This window comes from Aspergillus flavus, chromosome 6, assembly GCF_009017415.1.
Source record: "Aspergillus flavus chromosome 6, complete sequence".
Taxonomy (NCBI): domain Eukaryota; kingdom Fungi; phylum Ascomycota; class Eurotiomycetes; order Eurotiales; family Aspergillaceae; genus Aspergillus; species Aspergillus flavus.
In genome coordinates this window covers 521,428-536,498 of record NC_092410.1, presented here as the reverse complement: position 1 = coordinate 536,498, position 15,071 = coordinate 521,428, and the positions used below count along the sequence as shown (strand labels likewise).

Below are 15,071 nucleotides of genomic sequence, written 5' to 3'. Positions count from 1 at the left end.
TGTTATATTTTCTCCCTCTCCATTGGTCTGCCCCCCTGTCGTCATATTTTAGTTCATGCGCCGTTGTGGAGTCGGTTTCGCGGAAAAGGAAAATGGGTCCTGAGGGTTTCTTGGTGAGCCGCTGGCGGCTTGAGCCACTGGTAACCTAACTTGTAAAAAATTCAACATGATCGCTAAAATTAACCCGGCTAATGGCTATTTTACTGTAGTGATCATCATACTTTTCATGTAGGATTCTTTAGTCCGCCAGAGAACTGCAACGGTGAAGTTTATTTCGAGTAATAGCAACATTGGGAAAAGCATGTAAGACGTAAAAGCCTGTGAAGAAAATCCCATTATTGCATAAAAATAACCGATTCAAAGCGCTAGAAAGCCGAAATCAATACCGTTTGATTGTAAAGTAGTATGCGTTAGGTAGTACTCGTAACCGTGATTAATATCCAAGCTTTTCTTTCCTTTCCCAGCTGCGCACAAAATCCACAAACTGCCGAACTAGACTCAACGCTTGGACATGGGATAGGCGTGGGTCGCATAATGTGTGGTAATTACTGCTCAAATTGTTCTCTGTGTCTAAAGTATCGTCGTCTTGGCACTCGGTTACGAAATCTCCCGTCTGTTCGAGGTGCAACCCTCCCAGCAAAGAGTGGTTCTCTCGATGTGCTTGGTATGTCCCGATAGCTTCTAGTAGCATGCATCCTACATGGCGTGTCTTCAGACCTGCCTCCGAAGTCTGTGTATTCCCGTGGCAAGGATCACACATCCAGACGGGCGTGTGGCCGGCTTCCTGAACGGCTTTGATGAGAGGGGGAAGAACAGTAGTGACCTTATCTGCACCAAGCCGCGTGATGATCGTCACTCGACCAATGTTCTCTAACAGGTGCGGCTCAGGACAGATGGTATTGAGTAGCGCGATCAGTGTTGAACTGCCAGTGTTTGGCCCAATCTTGACCCCAATAGGATTACGCAGGCCACGGATGTATTCGACATGACCCCCGTCCAATTGCCGTGTGCGTTCACCGATCCAGATAAAACTGGCCGAGGTATTGTAACGATCGCGGGTCATAGCACTTTCGTACGGAAGGTGAAGCGCTTCATGCGACGTGAAGATAGTCCCAGTTGGTGTCTCTAACGGGGTAACGTCTGTCTCTTCAGGGGTCAAGGGGAAGGAGCTCGGCGCCGGGACGAAAGTTTTACCCGTGGTAGAGGGCGTAGATTGAGTATGTCTGATCATTTCCAAGGTCGTCCTTGAATAAAAGTCTCCCAGAAGCAGACGATACGGGTCAGGGCGTCTCTCTTCCACACCAGGGCCGTTGATATTGTGCCCGCGAAAAGTGTGAGTTAAAGTACCGTCTTCCAAAGTCTCCAACGGAGACGACCGGGGCTTTGCGTACTGGCCAGCAATTCGTCCCACTGTTATGATGGGCAGATTAAGTCCTGGTCCAAGAAGATGAGACTGCTCCTGCAGGAGTTTGACCTTCTGTTGGATAGCATGCGGGTGTACGTCGTCGAAGCTTTCTGCACAGTCACCCCCTTGGATTATAAATGCCTTGCCTCGTGCTGCGGCTGCAAAGCTCTTGCGGGCAATTTCGATCTTCATCGGGTTGACAAGCGCAGGTAGGGTGGATAGGGTGTTAATGACCGATTCTAAAGCTTTTGGGTCATCGTACTCTACATCCTGAGCGACCACTGGCTTTCTGGACCAGGACTGAGGGGTCCAGGTGTCGTGTATATGATGTGTCATGGTAGCAAGATGGACAAGGCTGTTGACGTTTTGAGCTGTAGAGGTCAGGTTCCACAGTTACCTTCTGAGCCTTATTCAGAAATAACAATATGACCGCAGATGTAACTTTCATATATTGATTATTATTATAAGAGTTCTATGTATTCCTCGATCGCTATGGACTAGACAAAATATTGAGTGGTTCGCGAAGACCTTTATATGTATATCTAAAGTCCTTTGGACTGGTGTCCCAACGGTGTCAGTGGCGCCTTCTCGACCATTACAAATCTTGATAATGCTTATTGTGCTGTGGGTGAGTGCAGACAACATCGAACGTCGAGGTAAAATTAAAATAGTTTACAGAAAGTATAGTTATTCACAGGCTTCTTTCATGGTAAAACAAGAAGCTTCCCCCGAGTATCCAGATTTTCGCAACCATGTCCAGTTAATCAAACTCAAACATGTCATCGCCGAGTCTCAATTGTGGATAATCTCCGATCCAACATTTCTGGAATAAGCAACAGCTGAAACATTTGCTTGAAGTCAGCGAGTTGAATAGCCAGTCAGAGCACTATATTCATATATTTCCTATAGACAGAGTGATACAATCCCTCCTCCATCTGTTTTCACATACAGTTCCGACACTTGTCGTTAGAAGGAAATCAGCACGTAGCGTGCATCCTTCGAATCCTTCAACATAGAGACTCAACTCAATTCGTTTGCTTGTTTTATAGTTCCTGCGCGGGGCGTCGCTGTCCCACTAACTATGCACGTCTCCCGCTTTGCTCCGGGTCCAACCTTTCTGCGATACCATGCCTGAAGACAGGATTAGGCTCCACTGGGCTATGCAAGATGCATCAAGATGCAATAATGCACCCTAAGTCCGACCCCTGGAAGTCGCGTGGATAATTAGGTTTGCATAGCGTTTATAACACCTTACGGGGCAACTAGTAAGAGATTAAGTCATAGATCTGCGTATTGTATGTAGGCGTGGGCAATACGCGCCGCATTTATTCTCCGGGGGACTACGATCTGTGGTCTCTAGTAACAGTTACATGAGCGACGCCCTAAATAAAATATACAAAATTTTGTCAGACACTTTGTTCTGCTAAACTGCATTCCTAATGTAAGAAGCATTTCCGGTTTTCGCAGTAAATCCCTTCCAACGGCCAGCCTATTGTGCAGCCAAGACACCAAATAGCCCCGCGGATGCGATGTAATTGCGCTAACCTCGCTAACCTTTCAGCGGAGGGTACTTTTATGTTCTTGAGGATTCTTTTATTGCCAGTAAGATAATCACCGGGGGCTTGATTTGTGCTTGATGCCATGTGGCGTATATCGACGCCATCCCAGGCCAACCGTATTGCTTGGTATACGCCTGACCAGCAGCGTGGATAATTTGCTTCGTATATCTACGATCGGACTCAACGGATCTTTGTCCTTCACTATCTGTGCGTACCCTGAGAGTTTATTTTCTGGGCGTGCAACAAATTTGACCATCCTCGAGCCCCATCGGTGCTTGACAAAGTGCCGGACCCGTGCTTTTCTTCCCCCCCCCCCCCCCCCCCCCCCCCCACCTAGATCTTGTTTGAGCTGACATGACACTTGATCCCCCCGTTAGAAAGTACGTCCGTTCAATTGGTCTGGTTTCTCTGAACAGTGCCGATCTTTCTAGATACGGCCAAGTATATATCGGACCAATTTGGTCTCGAGAGCAACTCCGAGGACCTTTCTAGTGCTTCTCACGGGCTCACGAACAAATCCACAATGTCGGCCACAAGAGACGTTATCGGTCTTTCGGCGCGTGAAGTTGAAATGCTTGAAATGATGTGCCAAGCACTTGAGCATTCCCAACTATATTGTCAAGTATTCCCTCCTGGATTGGCGATCTTGCTTGGCAGTATCCCGTCTCCATCAATGTACATGCACACTCGGTTCGATTCGGGGATATTGTCAACCATACAGACATTCTCATGTATACTAGAATATCGAACTACGAGCCGAAACCAGCTGTTGGGTTGTTCTCATTCTCGATAACGTGATGGAGGGGCAGACACGTGCACTGAATGCGAGTCTTGCCTTATCGCTGGGAACGGGCTGACGATCGTATCCACGTCCACCAGACAGCGATGGGAGTAAACTGTCAATACATTACAGACGTCGATTTCGTCTTGTCAGTCCCACCTTGTGCGGGTTGGTCCGCCAGGTTCTTATCCACTAATGGCCCTTGAGCCTCGTACTCCGTATATCCCCTGTGCTGGATTGGCTCGTGCTGTGGCGCATCAGTTCCAGTGGACGTATCATGGATCGATTGTTCAACATGGTTGTTCGGCATGACACCGACAGGCGGCGTTATTGACCCAGCAATGCCTATTTCTGGAGATTGATGTCGATCGTCATTGGCCATGTAGGGCTAGACATAGAGGGGGGGATAACGATAGATGCAGTGGACGGCACTGCCGCTTACCCAAATCTTGGCAATGAATGTCGAGCCTTCCAAGCAATTTAGCCTACCAGATCGCTCCGAGTCTCTCATCTGCAGAGAAATGGGACCCCATAGCGGAGCTATTCTTGTCCAGGAATTATGTAGCGACAAGTCCAGTCAGTATCGGCATCTTCATTACGCTCTGGGGCCTCTTCCTCACGTGTGTTCACGCCACGCTGTCCAAATCGCTAGTCCTTCAACTCAGAGACTGGTTGGCATCGACAGTTTTTAAATTGCACGGCCAAGAATAAAACCCAATAAAATAAAAAAGGGGCAAGAGAAGATGCCGAGAGACACAAATTTTAAATTTTAATTCCGCCATTGACACAGTGGTTGGGTCCGGCCCTGCAGTCTCGACGCTAACGTTGACGGTTTTGATCTCTCACGTACAGTCCTGCAACCCATGGCTAACTGATCCTTGATTGCTGTTGCACCTGAGGGGTCAGCCTATCATACGGGTACATTGTAACGAGGGACGAGTCTCCGACACACTTCGTATCGCTTGGTTCTGGTTGCCTGAGGTTTTTCGGCCGGACGGACACATAAGTACTGCGTACTTGGAATAGAACAACCGGTCTCAACTTGTATCTGGCGGCCTAGCTGTATTGTCCGAGGTGTGGATCGCAGTTGGTTGCTGGATCCACTCGTGGGAAGAGTCCCACTTGATTTACTCCAGTATCTGCTACTTTAGGTCTTAGGGTTTCATCTGCTGCGGCTGGATCAACGGACGGATCATTCCGCACGTCGCTCTGCCCGTGTACATCCACGAATGATCAGTCCCCGATGTGCTCCCGCACTGATCCCCGTTCCTAAAATGCATCGGCGGGACATACTTTGCCTGAGAAGAAGGGTCGAAAGCGTATTGCGGCGATTGCCGTATAGCACGGGGCGTCCCGTTTTGGGTTGGTTCGGATTCCCGGCCCTAACCCGAGGTAACAATTTAATTCTCATGGGCCGAGAACAAAGAACACACAAGAACCACGGGAACGCCAGGTGCATAATGAAGAGAATTAAGAGCAGAATGAAGTGCCAGGAAGATAGCATCCCCGCCAGGGTCAACCCAACTGGGGGTACACTGGAACCAGGAGCTGCCTCCTTGTCAACGTCCAGCGGGAGAAAAGATAACGCTTGCCGAGCTGCTAAATTATCGTCTTTTAGCGCAGGCGCTAATGGCCGTGCATTTCGACAGGTGAGCGAGAAGATTAACCAGCGAATAACGGTCGTCTCCTTCTTCCAGCCCCTTGTTCCCCCCTAGTATTAATTAGTTCTGGTCTTCTCCTACTTCTGTCTAGACTGATACGACTCTGGTTCAGCATGTGCAGGGATGTCGCAGTGGGTTTGCAACCTCGCTTACTCTTGCTGCCAGATAGATGGATGTTGCATTAGGGTTCCAGCTGAGAACAAAACAACAAAAGAAAAAGAAAGAAGAAGACGTCCCGACACTTTCACCACCACGAGTCTGTTGTCCTCACCGGTCAGGAGTGTAATTAAAGCCCTCGTTTATCGAGATCTCTCATCCTGCAACGCCGAGGATTCAAGCCAAGCGAGTAGATTGTCCGTTAGCGAGCATCAGCCGCGCATATCATCAAACGCCTCCGAAAGTCAAGAGGGGCAGCTGAAAGTCTAAACTCGGTAAAAAAAAAAAAAAAAAAAAAAAAAAGAAGGAAAACATAATAAATGACGGATTAAAATTCGTGAGACGACAAAGAGGAAATTAACCTGATAGATCGTCTGGCGGCGTGCAGAATAATATTAATCATGATTAGCTTATGGTCAGCCCGAGAGAAGGATTGGAATCCTAAACCAGGATTGGGGTCAAACAGGCCATGCCAAAAGAAAAGCCTGACTGATTAAACTGTGCTGCTCAAGGTTAGATCCCGAGCTATCTTCTTCGCTGCCCATACTTATCCCCGCGCTCCCTCGTGTTTTTTCTCTATTAGACTTCCTTTGTCTCTTTGTCTCTTTCCCAAATTTCTCTTTTGCCTGAGGGTTCGACCTTAGTCTCGGCCTACTCCAACCGTATTTCATATCTCTTCCGAACTGCTTGGCATTTGGTCTCATATTCCCCTCCTTCCGCTGCCCAGACCAGTTGCGCTATTCGCGCACATGTACTGTTGCTTGCCACGCAAGGACCCTCAATGGTGGCTTTCGAAGAGGATCCAATGAGTTTTAAGCTTGGAATGCATTCGGTGGAGGAAACAATGTCAACCATCTCAAGTCCAGAAGGCCCAGCAACTACGTCACAGCTGCCGGAGAACGGCGTTGGACCGCAGTCGGGGGATTTTAGGTGCGGTATTTGCAACAAGACTTACAGTCGACGTACGCAGCCCTTCTAGAGCATACAATGTATAGAGAGACGCAGAGACATTGCGTTGTCTGTATTTCCAGTGGGCATAACTAACGGCACACAGGCGACCTGCGCGACCGACACCGACGACGGTGTATCAAGACTGCCGGACAAGAACGCCTATCGAAACGCAAATCCTGCGAAATATGCGCGCAGAAGAAGCTGCGGTGCTCGATGACTCGACCCGCGTGCGCTCGTTGCGTCCAAATGGGGACAGCATGCCACTATCCCCCGACATCCTTGCCTCCTCGGATCGCTGATCCTCAAGACACTCCTCCTACGTCATCCGCCTCGGTCGCTTCATCTAGATCAGGTCAATCGACAAATTCCCCAAACGTCATGGACCGGAATGGGATTTCGGATACCTCCTCGGCCATGGCGTTGGACGACGTACCTCATTCGGGCCCAAATGGCTCTCATCCGCTTTCCGTGACCGGACAACAATGCAATACCACCACACCTACCCACTTTGACCCAATGTCGGCAACAGGGTGGAACCCATTTGGGACCACAAGTATGGACTCTATGGTGCGGGCGTTGGACGGGTCTCTGTTTAGCCCCGGTGGTTCTCTTCCCTGGGGCGACGACTACACGCCGTTGACTGATCCCATGTCTGTCGGGAATACCTTCGCCGGCGCCATGGACGAGTCCACCAACCCAGGATCATCGTACTTCTTGCCCCTCCATGAGATCTCCAAGCCAGTGGGACCGTTAGATGCTCCCCAACCAGGGGCATTGACAGCAAATTCCTACAACGCCAACTCTCCTTACAATGTTCCATCCTTATCATCCTCTTCCTCAGATAGCCATTATCGGGACAGTTCCTCTCGTGGGGAGGAGAACGATCCTACACAGGGACTGCTCCGCGGTGACCATTCTCCGCGGTTGACTCTTGGCTACCACTTTGTCCCGAAGGTCGGTCCCTTTGCTATGCGAGATTACGATGAAACCTACCGAGATTTGTTCACGGTGCTCCGCGATTATCCGGGTATGATCCTAGAGCGGGAGTTCTGGTCGCCATTTGTACATCATCGTCTGTACCGTTGCTCGATGGGCGGCATGGCCGAACCCATGGGAATCGCTTTGGCCTGTGTATCGGCACATGCCAGTTCAGTCGAGTCGAGCTATGGGTTCGTAGATCGCATGATTAACGAAGAACGCGACAAGCTCGTTCGCAACTTCCACAAGCACGTCGACACCCCAGAGACATGTCTAGCCGCAGTACACGCAGTGTGCCTGTACCAGATTCTGGGCCTCTTTGGAGATAATTTCTTGCCCGCAGCTATTGTCCGGCCTCAAGTCCCGAAGGAGATCAATGACAAGCGCCGCGAGGAAAATGAGCGAGCGGCCGAGTTGCACAGTTCCTTTTTGATGAAGGTAAGCAGTCTATATAAATGTTCTCTCCACTTGTACTCGGGACTACTATGCTAACTAATCACAGATGGCTCGTCGGCTATACAAGATGCATCAGGAAAAGCTCTTGACCCACCACAACGACGAGACTGATTGGAACCGGTGGAAATATGCTGAATCTCTCCGTCGGAACTTCTTCTTTGTTAACATGATAAACATCCTCGGGGCAAAGGCCCGTTTACTCAATGAACAGTACTTTGAACCCCTTGGCGACGACATCGTCCTCCAACTCCCCCTTCCAGCCACGGAGCATATGTGGCGCTGTTGCGACGAAGAGGAGTGGGCGATAGCTCGTGAGCACGCAATGCGTCGGCCGGCCAACAGTCCTCCTGTGGCCCGAACATTGCGCGAGCTGTTAGAGCAAGACAAGGCAGGGACCTTGGATGCTTCTACGCTGTTGCCCGTTACTCGACTGATTTTCGCATGTGCTAAGGTTGCCCCGAAGGGTGATTCCCTTGGTGATTTATGATTTACGGCCGCAATATACTAGCTTTCTTTAGTTGTCTCGAATTTTGCATCATGGATATACACGGTTTCATCTGTACACAGATCGATGAATAGGGCGGGTTGTTGATACGCAATTTCTATAATAAGGGTATATTCATATGCTACCCTATTAGCTAGATTCCTACAAAACGTACTATGACTTTTCCGCTCCTTAATTAGTCCAATTACCTGTCCGTAAGACTGCCGTGGGTCAACTCGGACTCATATGGTCACCACGTGTGTCTGATTGAAGTGGTATAGTTTATCTTCTGCATAGACCGCGCCTATTGGCCACGGACATTTTTGGTCAAAGGAACGTGCCTTTCCGAGGGGTTTCATGGTGGTCAAGACGGGTGGGACATTGATCCGTATCTCTTGAAAATTTTTCAACGACTTGTAGTCCTTCCTATACTTGAACATTAGACCTGGCAGTCTTGTCTGAAAAAACATACACTCATCCAATTCAGACCTGCCCTTTTTTTTTTTTTTTTTTAAGGTGTCATGAAAATTTCAGACACACCGATCCTTCATATTCCCTCTACCAGTAGCACCAAGTAATAGCGGTAGCGACGGTTGCGATCTGCAGCGGCCATCCTGGGATCCGGATCCTAGGGCTCTGACCGTTACACTTGTGCTTCCTTGTCCACGTTTCCCGCTGTCAGCATGGCTAATTGCTGCTTATGCACGGAGTAATTATTACATACTAGATGACGAAGATTCTGACGGGATTGTGAGGAAGACTAATACTCAGCCTATACACATAGTCGGACTTTGACCGTGAGATCCAAAAGTGGTATATGGTGTTTATGCTTCTACAGCATGAACATATCTAAAAACAGAAGATAGATATGATACCACTTACCGCTACCTATATCTTTGTGGGATTGTTACCTAAGTGTATTGAGATATGTAGCATGCTTGTATGTCTTCCGAGACATATATATCGGGCACTACAATGTGCCAGGTTTTAGTCACTCTATGCCACTCTTATCAGCTACTACTAGAGTAGGCCGAATCCCTTAGCGTATATTCGTTCATTATCTACAGAAAGGACCTACCCACAAGATCCAAATTGATTAATATAACAAGGAAGTATATGACCAGGAAAAAGTCCCCCGGCCATTCTACCACATGTTTTACAGGGATATGACCAGCATGAGGATCCCAAACTAACCCACACGTGGGAAATGACGATTGGCAAGAGTCTTAATTTCCGCCCCCTTAGCAGACCCACGAACCGTTGATGTACGCAGGACATAAACTCCGACGTTAACTACTAGGGTTCTGCAACCCGGCACAACGGAGACGAATGTCCTGCATGGACGCCCCCAACGCCGAAACCCTGTCGAACTAGCCCCAAACTAGTGCCCTCAACACTGATTCTTGCAAAGGACGACCACAGGGTTGAATACTACATCGTATCTATATGAGCTACTCACTAGTGCATGTTTCAGCTGTGCATATCGCTTTGACCGCGCCTGTATGTGAGGCATACGAGCGTCCCGTTTGTGCACTGTTCGCTTCTTTCATCCCCACTAAGTTCTAACCCGTGCTAAGGTTGATGAGTTGTTCTTGCGTGCTCGGTGATGATCATCGCTACCAGGTTATGCTTGGCTTAGATTTACGTAGGATGTCTCTTAGGTTTGGTTGACAAAGTCAATTCGAGTTTTCTGGCTCGTTTAATTTTATTTATGTGTCGGCTTGGGTTCGAGTATCTGTGCGTAGGTTTACTTGATCAGATGAAGATATCCTAATTATGACATATATAGAATTAATCATCACACTCAGCCGAAGGTAAGCGCTTGTATACTCATGAATCGAGCATTACTAGTGTTATCGTCCCCATTGTCGTCTAGGGTCCTACCACCAAGTGAACAGTAGAAAAGGTTAATCCAGTACCAGTAGATCCAACCCCAAGTACTACAGCGAATAGACGCGACAACAGTCACATAAAGGAAACCAACCACGTGTTCGCGCGTTTAAACAACAAATAACAATCAAATCAGCGAGCCACGAGGCACCCATGTGTCCCAGGCAATGCTTCGAAGATCTGAGGCGGTGCAGGGACACCTAAACCCCGACCTGACCGGGGAAAACACGTTTTCACACCTTGCACCGATAGTAATCTCGGCGCGATCTGGAGATCTAGACCCCGGAAACTGCATATCGTGGATCCTGATCGCGGATGGGGGCCAATCAGCTCGGCTTATGCTCGGACTTTCCTGGATCGGTCTCGTGTGTTTTGTGGCTGCAGGTCTTGGGATGCAGTGGAATTACCGTTGAGAGGCTTAGTTGCATGGTGAGATTGGCAAACGGGGGCGGTGGTTCATGGTCGCGGATGGAGTTGGGTGGTAGATAGGCAGGTGTAAAATGGGATTGTGGATGGTATATAACTTTGCGGGTTTCGAGGTTTGGGGTTGTCAGTAGCAGCTTCAACTTTGACAATTGTTCACTTGAAAGTGATTTATATCAGATTGTTTGTATGAGCTGAGTGTTGGTTGAAGCAAGTTTCATCGCCATATTTTTATATCCGTCAAAATGATCTTCGAATCCAAGCTGCCTCTTCCCCCTGTCCCTTCGTGCGACGCCTTCAACTATATATTCCACCATGGTCGGAGGAATTATTCTACCGATCGGGTGTTGTATCGTGTCGATGGTACCGACGAGACCTTGACTTTCGAAGAGCTTGAGCAGAAGAGCAGGCAATTCGCCGATGCGATTCGCGAGTACTATGATATCATGCCGAATGATGTCGTCGCTATTCTTGCCAAGGACAAGGTATGGACTAGACCGAGCTACTGAAGCAATGCTGTATACTTAACGTGATACTTAGATCCAATACCCCATTGCCTACTACGGCATTCTTGCAGCCGGTGCTGTGGTTGCCCTGATCCCCGTACAGAAGGAGATGTCGGAAACCGACGTGGCCGCTCGTCTCGAACAAGCCAAAGCCAAACTGGTCATCACAGATTCAGAGCTGCTCCGGCTTACTGAGGTCGCATCTATGCTTGCTGGTTGTATCTCAGTGATGACGTTGGATGCCAATGACCAAAACTGGCCTTGCGTTGACTCCCTCCTCCCCATGGGAAATCCTGATGCCCAGATTTTTGAATTGAAGACCCCACAAGAAGTCGACCAGCACAATGCCTTCATCAACCGAACCAGCGGTTCAACAGGCACAATGAAGTCCGTCCTTACCAGCCACGCCCACTACATCGCCACTATGGAGGCCACAGTGGGGACGATCCCCGCTGATACGAATCCGGACCGCGATGTATGGGTCTCTCCTCTGTCGCTGGGTTTCTTCATCAACGCAAAGCTTCACATGGGCCTGAACATTCTGCTTGGTATTCCAGTCGTGCTCATGAAGCACACTCTTGACGAAACCACGGTCGACGTCGTCGCCCGTCACCACATCACTTTTCTCTTCATCACACCCCCCATTGCTGCCCGTCTTGCACGTGCCGATCTTCGTCACATTGATGTCTCAAGCGTCAAATGGCTCTTGACTGCCGGTGCTCCCATGCATGAGAATCTCCGCCGCACCGTCTCCCGCCAATTCGGTGGCGTGCACCTTACCCTCGAGTGGGCCACTTCCGAGACCATGCTCCTGGCCATGCAAGTAGACGAGTGCTCCAAACAACCTGGTTCCAGTGGCACACTGGTCAACGGCATCCAAGCGAAGGTGATCAACGTCGAGACGGGGCGCGAGTGCAGCTACGGCGAAGAGGGCGAGATCCTAGTACGCAACGCCATCGCCCGGTTCAAGGGGTACAAAGACAACGAAGTGGCGAACCGCGATTTCGACTCCGAAGGCTGGTTCCACACCGGCGATTACGGATACCTAGACCAAAACTGCAATGTGTACATCGTGGACCGCATCAAGGAACTCCTGAAAGTGGGTGAGGGCTACGGATCTCACGTGTCTGCCGCCGAGATCGAAGCAATCCTCTTCGAGCACCCGGCCGTGTCGAGCGTGGTGGTCGTTGGAGTGCGCAACACCGAGACTCAAGTCGATGAGCCTACGGCCTTTGTCATTCTCAAGACGGAATATCGCAGCAGGACTGCCCAAGTCACCCGCGACATCGAACGATATGCCCGGGCTAAACTCACCGGTCTGCGTCGCTTGACTGGTGGTGTCCACTGTATCTCTAGCTACCCTACAACTGGCTTCAAGATCAATAGAAGAGCTTTGAAGTCAATGGTTCCGTCTAAGATGCCCAAAATGCCGGTTGTCCCTTCCTGCTTACTGCCTACTATGTCTGCCATCTCGGCTATGCGGATGGTTTGAATGGTGTTGTTAAAAATTGTTTCTTTCTTTGGTCTCGTTCTGCGATGGCGTTGGTTGATATATAGACTAGATTTCCTCTCTTCTTACATTTTGATGTTACTTAGACATGTCGCTTATGATACCTATACGCGAAAGACATGAGTTACGAATAGACCAATTGATTTACCAACTTTTCTCCAGAGTATAGTCTTAAATAAGACCTAGCCATTCTCCATCTCAGGTGACTGGCATCCGCAGCTGGGGTTTTAGAAGCGACCGGATCAGGTCAACTTAGATCATGCACCAAAGAACATGGTGGATATCAAACTCTCTCTATCGGTGAACTGATTGATATGTACCGAAGCCACGATGCCACCGTTCGGCATGATAAAGTGTATGCGCTGCTGGGTTTGTGTGCCGATGACCCAAAAGCATCTGCCTTGGAACCAACTATGGCCTCCCTTGGAGTGATGCCCTCAAGAAGGGCACTACTTACATCCTTGGAGGGAAGTGCTCGGTGCAAACATGGCCTGACACGGATATAGCAGTGATAAAAGGCAAGGGATGGATATTGGGCTATATCGCGCAGGTTCGATCGAGAACTTCTGAAGATGACCAAGCGTATGTCAGCATTCAATTTAATCATACTGCTGAATGGGTGAATAAACCATTACAATGGAATAATAAATGGAGACTCAGAGCTCCTGAAGAATTAATCCAGGAGGGGGATATTATCTGCCTTCTACAAGGTACTGCAAAGCCGAGCATTATCAGACTGTGCAGAGACCATTTTGAGATGGTTATGACTACAGTAACACCACAGACCAGCAAAGAAGAGAGTTACGACTTGGAGCCTCAGAAGTGGCATCCTATAGGTGGTTTCCTCTACGATGTCTTCTTACATGGAGATTACCTTGGACCGGTGTAAAGAATGATATCGGGTTGCAAGATCCGGTAGAACTCATAAACATAGTACCGGAATACCAGGAATGCCCTTGCGAGGCGAAAACAAGGTTCAACAGCATGGTTCCCACTGTGACTAATATTACCCGAAATATAATAAAGTGCTGGGGATTATATGGCACGGAAGACTTGGAACACATCCTTGTTCGATGTACGTAGCAAATTTGCCATTCTCTGAAGATGTGGTCGAGGCAGCAGCATCGACATACTCTGGAGATAGAATTACTTATCCAGCACCATGGACAGAGCCTACCAATCACTGCAAACGTGGCCAAAGCAGCAGCATCAGCATTCGCCGGAGTAACAATGGTGGAATTACTTATCCGGTACCGTGGAGAGAGTCAACCCATCACTGAAGATGTGGTCAAAGCAGCAGCGATGAATTACGAGTCGTGCCATGAAGATTGGGGGCTTCAAACCATGGGGGTTCTCTTGAGACACCGCGCGAAGGACCTACCTATCTCTGACGATGTGGTCAGTGCAGCGGCAGCAAATACGAAGCGATATGGATATATATGCATGGCATTGCTGATCAAACATCGAGGAGATAGTTCTACCAATCGCTCGAGATATAAGTAAGGCAGCAAATGAGAATTGCAGACCTAAAGGTCCGCCGTTTTTCTTACAATATCGAGCATAGAGCATACCGAGATCCAAAGGAGGGGTAAAGGCAGCAGCAGCAGCAGCAAAAACAGACTCTGTTCCTTACTGGCCTGTGTCTAATAATCTTCGTCAAAGCCTTCCTGTCCTCGGTGAAAGTTCGAAGATCTAGACTGCTAAAGAGTATGGAATAGGGATGTTAGGCTTGGTATTTTGGAGTTGCCTGTATCTTGGTTTTACTGTATCTCATTATCAACCAGATGCCTTGGATTACATTACATACACCATGATATTCCCTAACCTCCTTTTCGACCACACCTCCCATTTCTTCTCTTCAAGTTTCCTGACTCTTAACGTCTCGTTCTCTCCATTTCTCCCACAAAGCCACTTATCTTCACGAACTCAGCCAACCAAAAAGAACCAGCCCACCAGCCCCGGGGAGCTACATCTCTACCCAAAGTACGTCGAGGTATACATACCGATCTCAAACAAGATATCCATCCCCAAACCCCTCCCTGATTTGGGCAAGCAGCGCACATTCACTGCTTGGCTCCAGATATATTGTAACTATGGTAGGTGGGATAGAAGGTTTATAGAACTTGGTAGTGAGGTAGTCCGTGAGGTATAGGTGGATTGGGTAGTACCCTTTGTCTTACGAGCTTTTGTTTGTTGTTTATACAGTTTTATGGGATACGGTTGGGTTTATTATCGGTGGTTCTATAGGTGAGATACAGGCAGGTGGAGGACGGCGTGTTACTGTGTGCTTTTCTCACTCTATGATGTGGTT

At 48.8% G+C, this 15,071-nt stretch overlaps 7 protein-coding genes across 7 annotated transcripts; 6 read left to right on the top strand and 1 right to left on the bottom strand.

The window, feature by feature from the left end:
• Nucleotides 1-234: 234 nt before the first annotated feature.
• On the bottom strand, nucleotides 235-1,905 carry F9C07_2285813 (class II DAHP synthetase family protein). Its single transcript, XM_041286986.2, has one exon. It carries the CDS (start codon nucleotides 1,739-1,741, stop codon nucleotides 434-436), a length of 1,308 nt encoding a protein of 435 aa, XP_041149601.1. The 5' UTR covers nucleotides 1,742-1,905; the 3' UTR covers nucleotides 235-433.
• A 2,801-nt stretch (nucleotides 1,906-4,706) lies between these two features.
• F9C07_1731899 (uncharacterized protein) lies at nucleotides 4,707-6,088 on the top strand. The gene is made up of 2 exons (XM_071508348.1): nucleotides 4,707-5,394; nucleotides 5,572-6,088. Exons 1-2 carry the CDS (start codon nucleotides 4,975-4,977, stop codon nucleotides 5,830-5,832), a joined length of 681 nt encoding a protein of 226 aa, XP_071367654.1. The 5' UTR covers nucleotides 4,707-4,974; the 3' UTR covers nucleotides 5,833-6,088.
• A 255-nt stretch (nucleotides 6,089-6,343) lies between these two features.
• F9C07_8044 (putative C6 finger domain protein) lies at nucleotides 6,344-8,434 on the top strand (the record flags this gene model as incomplete). The annotated part of the gene is made up of 3 exons (XM_041286984.1): nucleotides 6,344-6,524; nucleotides 6,617-7,929; nucleotides 7,994-8,434. 3 exons carry the CDS (start codon nucleotides 6,344-6,346, stop codon nucleotides 8,432-8,434), a joined length of 1,935 nt encoding a protein of 644 aa, XP_041149602.1.
• A 2,555-nt stretch (nucleotides 8,435-10,989) lies between these two features.
• On the top strand, nucleotides 10,990-12,772 carry F9C07_2285811 (putative 4-coumarate:CoA ligase; the record flags this gene model as incomplete). The annotated part of the gene is made up of 2 exons (XM_041294289.2): nucleotides 10,990-11,229; nucleotides 11,285-12,772. The coding sequence occupies 2 exons, from the start codon at nucleotides 10,990-10,992 to the stop codon at nucleotides 12,740-12,742; spliced, it is 1,698 nt and encodes a 565-aa protein (XP_041149603.2). The 3' UTR covers nucleotides 12,743-12,772.
• Nucleotides 12,773-13,074: 302 nt separating this feature from the next.
• Nucleotides 13,075-13,379, top strand: F9C07_8042 (uncharacterized protein; the record flags this gene model as incomplete). Its single annotated transcript, XM_071511716.1, has 1 exon — nucleotides 13,075-13,379. The coding sequence occupies one exon, from the start codon at nucleotides 13,075-13,077 to the stop codon at nucleotides 13,264-13,266; it is 192 nt and encodes a 63-aa protein (XP_071367653.1). The 3' UTR covers nucleotides 13,267-13,379.
• A 462-nt stretch (nucleotides 13,380-13,841) lies between these two features.
• F9C07_2167518 (uncharacterized protein) lies at nucleotides 13,842-14,307 on the top strand (the record flags this gene model as incomplete). The annotated part of the gene is made up of 1 exon (XM_071509336.1): nucleotides 13,842-14,307. A coding segment is annotated over exon 1 (395 nt), but the record flags the coding sequence as incomplete, so codon positions are not given.
• Nucleotides 14,308-14,347: 40 nt separating this feature from the next.
• On the top strand, nucleotides 14,348-14,994 carry F9C07_2167517 (uncharacterized protein). The gene has a single exon (XM_071509335.1). It carries the CDS (start codon nucleotides 14,481-14,483, stop codon nucleotides 14,910-14,912), a length of 432 nt encoding a protein of 143 aa, XP_071367651.1. The 5' UTR covers nucleotides 14,348-14,480; the 3' UTR covers nucleotides 14,913-14,994.
• The last annotated feature ends 77 nt before the right edge of the window (nucleotides 14,995-15,071 follow it).